The following is a 6,000-nucleotide window of genomic DNA, read 5'->3' as shown; positions in this document are numbered from 1 at the left end:
GCGGCATCGATCAATGGAGAATGAACCACAACTGCCCAGTGTTTCGATGGGAGAGAAGTCGCGGGGTAGAGGCGAGGCCGCAATGGGGTGCTGTGAGCGCCTACTTCTATTGTCGAGGGGCCATCCTCGTGCCGCACGTATGGGATGCCCTCGCCTGCTTCAGAGGGCGGCCGCCCTCGCGCTCGTTGCACGCATCTCCCTATTCTTCTCATCGTGGCGATGTTGACGGTGTCTGCCTGCCTGTGTTTGTGTGTATGGGTGCCACCGGTGTATCGAAAGGATGACTCTCTCTCTTGCTCGTCTTTGTGCGTCTTACGTCGGTGGAGGGGGGAGGGGATGTTCCTCCTCGCTCATCATCTTATCCGGTACATGTGTTTCGTTGGTTACGGCGTGCGACGGCTCTCTGCTGAACAATACATGGATATATATATATATATGTATGGGCGAGATATAGACAACAGCGAAAGCAATGTATTCTAAGAGACGCCCTCCGTGGGGTAGGCTGATGCATTTCGATGTGTCTGTGTGTGTGGGGGGGGGGTGGCGTTGCAGCTTCCTCGTCAAGTCCTTCTGTTGCTATGAGTTGCTCCCCGATGGAAACCACCCGTTTGGGATGTGGAAGCGGCACTGTAACACACGAGAAACGAAAAATAGGTGCAGCAGACAAGGAAGAACGCTGCAACACCCCGAAGCGTTCTGATGAAGGTTCTCTCTCGCCTCAGTGTCATGGAATCGTCCTTCACTGTTCTTCTCTTGTTGTTTTTCTTTTCTTGATTTTTCTATCGGCTGGTGTTTGACCTGCTTGGCGACTTGGATGCCTCTCTGCCCTCCCTTGTCTCCGGAGGTACTACTGCAGCACATGGTTGTGTGAAGGAAGATACCCGTGCCTGTTCACGTCCGTCTGGCACCCACCTCTCGAGGCCAAGCCATGGGGAGTGAGCGCAATGGAGAGAAAAGCGCCGCCAATGGCAGCAGTGCGTCGCCAGTGAAGCAGCCTCGTCCGCCTCGATGGACGGGCGGTGCCGCCCCGCTCTCATCTCCGGCACCCCGGCGGCGACCAATGCTTCAAGGTGCGAGAGCGTTTCCAGCCAAGACCTCGGCTTCTGTGACCGCATCGACATCACTGCATCCTTCTGCGCCGCCGAATGGCCGACCGCGCCGCAGCCGCTCCCCCGTCTTCTGGGGTGCCTTAAAAGAGGCGCTTCTCTACGCCGGTCCGCTGGGCGAGGCCGTTGGCGCAGTTCCTGTGGGTGCCGTCCTGCTCGAAGCGTCTCGATACCGCGACGTGTTTGGCGGCTGGTGGATCAGCACTCGGTGCGCCGATGGCACGCTAGGGTGGATCGCCTACTCAGACTCGAACGAGGCGACAACGGCTGAGGATGCCGGCGCTGCACCATGTTGGCTCCGCGTGTACGACACCCGTGCTACACCCGCGGCGGCCTCTGACAGCGTCGAGGCGCCGTCCCCGCGAGCTGCGCTACCGAGTACGCAGGTGTGCTGGCACAACGTCCTGCCGTCTGTTTCCTGCGCGGACATCTCTCGCACGGCATCACCTCATTTTCTCTTTCGCGATGCAGAGCTTTATGCCTACTACTGGGGCACGATTCATCCCAGGGGGAGGGCAGCGCGGGATTGGAACTTTGAGTATCAGCGGGCGGTGGAGCGGTGCTTTCTGGCGGCGGACTTTTTCCGCCCCACTGCGCCCGCCTCCTCTATTCTTTTGTCAGCGCCATCTGAGGCAGCACAGCAGGCCGAGTTGGATGCGCTCCTTGCCGCGTTTCGGTCTGAGGTTGAGCGCATCGTAGTGCAGATATGGAAGGAGGCGACGATGCCGCCGCCCACTCGCCAGGTGGCGGCACACCCGCAATTTCCAGATCAAGTGTACTTCGACAGCGGTATTCTGCTGCGGCGCTGCGTGGACACGGCGTATGGCGTCCTTGGTGGCGATGAGATGACGATGAAGTGCGGGCACGCCATCTATCGCAACCAGGAGGTGCTCGCTGTTGTGGCACCGCGGCACGCTCTTCATGTGCCGCTTCACGCCTACTGCACGTTTGGTGGCTTTTCGTTTTTATGCTCTACGATTCCTCCCTATGGGACGGCGAACCTTGTGGCAGGTGATAGGAATATGATTGCTGCCGCGGGTGGTGATGACACACTTTCTGCTTGCACACCAACGCCGGCGTTGCCGCGATCGCCGCTTGTCTCGGAGCTCCTGAAGAGTCTTGGTGATGCCCTTCGCTTCGAAGGGGGTGACGTGCCCCACGAGTGGCGTGTGTACACGGGACGCGACCGCCGGCTCTACTTGTCGCAGACCCACCGTCTTCTTCCACCCGTGCTGCCTCTGCACCGCACGGACGATTCTGTCGCCGTGTTATCGCCGCCATCAAAGACGTCGGACGAGCTGGTTGGCCTCCCACGCGCCTCGTCTTTGTACGCCAGCTTGCTGTGCTATCGCGTCCGACCGGAGGTGTTTGTCAGATGGCAGACGCGATGGCTCCCGAACGAGTGTGTGTGCACGTCACAGGAGTCGGCGGCGAGAGCCAGTACTGCACAGGCGTGCAAATCGGCGGCACTTGCGTCCCAGTCCTATGCGGCAGGCACGTGGGTCAAGTCAGAGGGCATCACACGTGTGGCCGGTGCACTCGGCTTCCGACTCCCCGTGGCCGTGCCTCTGGTCCCCGTCGAATGCTGCAACTTGTGCAGCGGTGAAATCGACGCCAACGAACTGCGCTTTGTGGTGTGTACAAATCCGTTGCAGTGCTGCCGTGTATGCATGCACTGCTACACGCGACTGGTACTCGGACGTTCGAGTGGAGAGGGTACTCCTGTCGAACTACTGGGGCAGGATTGCCCCAGTGCGGTGCGGTGCGCGGCAGGCTGCCGAAAAGCGGGCAGCTTTCTCATGGTTCCGACGCTGAGTGAGCTGATGCACGCGAACGGCCTTAACATGCGATACCTGGCGTACGTTCTGCATCGTTTACCGCAGACGACACGACCTGCAGTCGAGCACTGGTGCCATGTGGAGATGGTCGCGCGAACGGCGAAACACCTCCTGCACCACGATCTCCGCAGCGCCACCACCCCGTGGGAAGCACGGGCGGCTTTTGAAGCGGTGTTGGCCTCACTTTTGCAGCCAGCTGGTGCCGCCTCAGAGCGATTCTGGCGCATTCGCTTGGGGCCAGCGCTCCAGTCGCGTTTCCTCGGAATGTGCGAGCCCTTTCACCTCTCCGTGCACGCGCTACGACTTGTCGCCGAGCGAGTTGCTGCGTTGGCCGGGGTGACCTTGTCGGAGTCCTGCTTGTCTTCCTTGGCATCGCTTTCTGCGTCGACGAATCCAAAGACAGTACGTCGGCGAACGGATAGCGAGACGGGCACGAGCAGCGATGTGGCAGGCACTCCCAGTGCCGTGGTAGCAACGGACACCGGTGGTGCTTTTGTTGACATCAAACACATTGCACCGTTAACTCTTGTGTTCCCAGCACCGCACATGGAGCCACCCTCGCCATCTCCGCCCGCCTCAGAGGACGCAGATGCAGAGGACGGCCAGCATGGGTGTTCTTCAGGAAAGCGCCGCGCTGAGCGCCTTCTGCTGTTCTGGATTGGGCACACCCCGGAAGGGGCAGATGACGCGCAACAGCCGTTTTACCTGGACGAGTCTGTGCTGCACACGGTCCCTCCTCCCCAGTAAATAGTGGTGGTGAGTAAACAGGCAAAGAAAGAAACAGGGACTTAGATGAATGTGCATACAATACTGCAGCCATGTATGCCGTCGTGGTGTTCCTGTACGCACCAGAAGGCAGGGGCGGGTGCAGGCGTCTCGCTTCCCCGTCACACCACGCCTCTACGGCAGAACTGCAAGGAAAAAAAAGACGCGCTCAGAAGATTATCTTCCCGAATCCACCCTCCCCTCGTCCCCAATCTTGGAGTGCGCATATGACCGACTCCTTGCCTCGTCCCCGTGAGGGCGTCCTCTTCGGAATCGGGGAAAGGGAAGGGCGAGCATATTTGAAATGTTCAGTCGTGCCGCGCGTCTCTGTTGAGGCGCCAACGAGTCCTGCTGAGCTTTGTAAACGAGGAGAAGGCACTGGGCTCAGCAACCTTTTCGATGTTGGGGGCCGTAAACGGAAACGGTGACACCTCTCGCACGCGAGCGGTGTCACGGCGTCCTACCGTTGCGACCCCCCCACCCCGTTCGTCATTCCGATCTCCTCGTGTTTCTTTCCCGCTCGCCGTTACGTGTGCTTCTTGTGTACCTACGGTGAAGTTAAAAGGCATCACATGCTCGCTGGTCTCCCTGCGTCCATCCGACACCGAACAAAGAAACATCACCACCACAACGAGCCGCAAACAACAAGCTCAGGGGAAGAGCACCAACGAAAAAGACAACACGAAACACGCATCACCATCCCTTCGTGACGCCCGCACGCTTTCGGCCGGATGCTTGCCCGTACATGTTGTGAGACCCATCCCCATCACATTGCGGGCCCTTTCTTTGTCTTGTGGCCCTCTCGCCAACATACCTGCAGATTTCGCGCTCTTTCACTGCTCCTCCTTACCATCCCTCTTTGAGCCACAAGTTCTCAGCTGCCGTTGTGATCTGCTGACGCGGCATTGCGTAGACAGGACAGATCAGCTGTTCCTAGACCTACACCCGAGAGCTTTCGATATGCCCTCTACGGCTGCGGGTACCTCTGCAGATTCCCTGGGCATCTTCTGCACGCCTATCGGCCGGCCAGATCGATCCACCGAAACGGCATCGGTCGCACCCGTCGACAAGTTACCGGTCAAGAGAGGATTCATGGGTCCCCTGGAGATGCTCTCCGAAATGAGGGCAGTGAACAGCTATCTGCAGCTCCTCGGGGAGCAGCTGTACGTGTTTGCGGAGACGAGCCCCTCTGCAGCCACATGTGCGTCGCGATCCCCAACCGTTACCAGCGCATGGGGATCGGGTGCGCACGGCTATCCCGCAAAGCCTGGCGCAACGCACGCTGCGGTGTCTTGGGGTGGGGCTTCGGAGCGCGACGCTCTTTACCTCCTCCAAACAGTCATGGAGAACACGCGGCGCCTCGTTATCCAGTCTCAGAATGTGGTGTGGGTTCTCTTGGGTCGAGACACCGCCACGAGCGGCGCCACCTCCGGTCAAGCCTCGTGCGGGATAAGCTACTCAGAGTCTCCATCTGATGTAGCAAAGCGGGGCGTCGATGGTGGTGTATCCCCGCGCGACAACGAGGAGCCTCGCATGTCCCTCATGCGTGGTATGCAAGGCTCTCCCTCACGCGTCGCACTTGTGCCCTCTCTCGCGCGCTCCGAGGTGCAGGTCACGGGCAGAACTCCTGTGAGTGCTTTCACTACCCAACCCCGACTCTCCGATGGCGTCGCGGAGCAGGCGAGGCGGTGTCCGTGGCCAGCGACGCAGTTCTGCTACATGACACACGTCGAGTTCAAGCGCGGCCGGTTGCGTCGCTTTCTGAGTCCTGTCACCATGAAGGCGGGCACTTACGTCATAGTGCCTGGCGACCGCGGGTACGACTGCGGGCTCGTGGTGCAATGTGCTCTATGGAATCCTCACAAGCAGGCATACGACGTGGATACCATTCAGTCGCTCGACCCCGGCGTGTTGCCCCCGGGAAACGCTGGTTCCATCATGGAGGTCATCCGTGTTGCCACAGATGAGGAGGTGCACCGTTTGCATCGCGAGCACGTCAGCATGGAGCGTCTGGCGCTCACCACGTGTCGCGACATTGCCGATCGCCTGCGCCTTTCCATGGAGGTGCTCGACTGCGAGTATCAGTATGACGGCACAAAGATCAGTTTCTTCTTTGACTCGGCCGAGGTGATTGACTTCCGCGAACTCAACAAGGAGCTTTTTCGTGTCTTCAACGCGCGTATCTGGATGCAGAACACGAATACAGCGGTGCGCAATGAGGCGCCGCGAAAGGTGGAGCCGTCACGGCGAGGGCACCGCTTGCGCGTCGGCTTCCGAGGTACCTCGTAGGC

General features: G+C 59.7%; 2 protein-coding genes across 2 annotated transcripts; both read left to right on the top strand.

Annotated features, from left to right (window-relative positions):
- Positions 1-928: 928 nt before the first annotated feature.
- On the top strand, positions 929-3,691 carry LMXM_31_1560 (conserved hypothetical protein; the record flags this gene model as incomplete). Its single annotated transcript, XM_003877951.1, has 1 exon — positions 929-3,691. The coding sequence occupies one exon, from the start codon at positions 929-931 to the stop codon at positions 3,689-3,691; it is 2,763 nt and encodes a 920-aa protein (XP_003878000.1).
- Positions 3,692-4,801: 1,110 nt separating this feature from the next.
- Positions 4,802-5,998, top strand: LMXM_31_1550 (conserved hypothetical protein; the record flags this gene model as incomplete). The annotated part of the gene is made up of 1 exon (XM_003877950.1): positions 4,802-5,998. The coding sequence occupies one exon, from the start codon at positions 4,802-4,804 to the stop codon at positions 5,996-5,998; it is 1,197 nt and encodes a 398-aa protein (XP_003877999.1).
- Positions 5,999-6,000: the final 2 nt, after the last annotated feature.

This window comes from Leishmania mexicana, chromosome 31 (assembly GCF_000234665.1).
Source record: "Leishmania mexicana MHOM/GT/2001/U1103 complete genome, chromosome 31".
Lineage (NCBI taxonomy): Eukaryota > Euglenozoa > Kinetoplastea > Trypanosomatida > Trypanosomatidae > Leishmania > Leishmania mexicana.
This window is presented reverse-complemented; position numbering and strand designations above follow the sequence as displayed.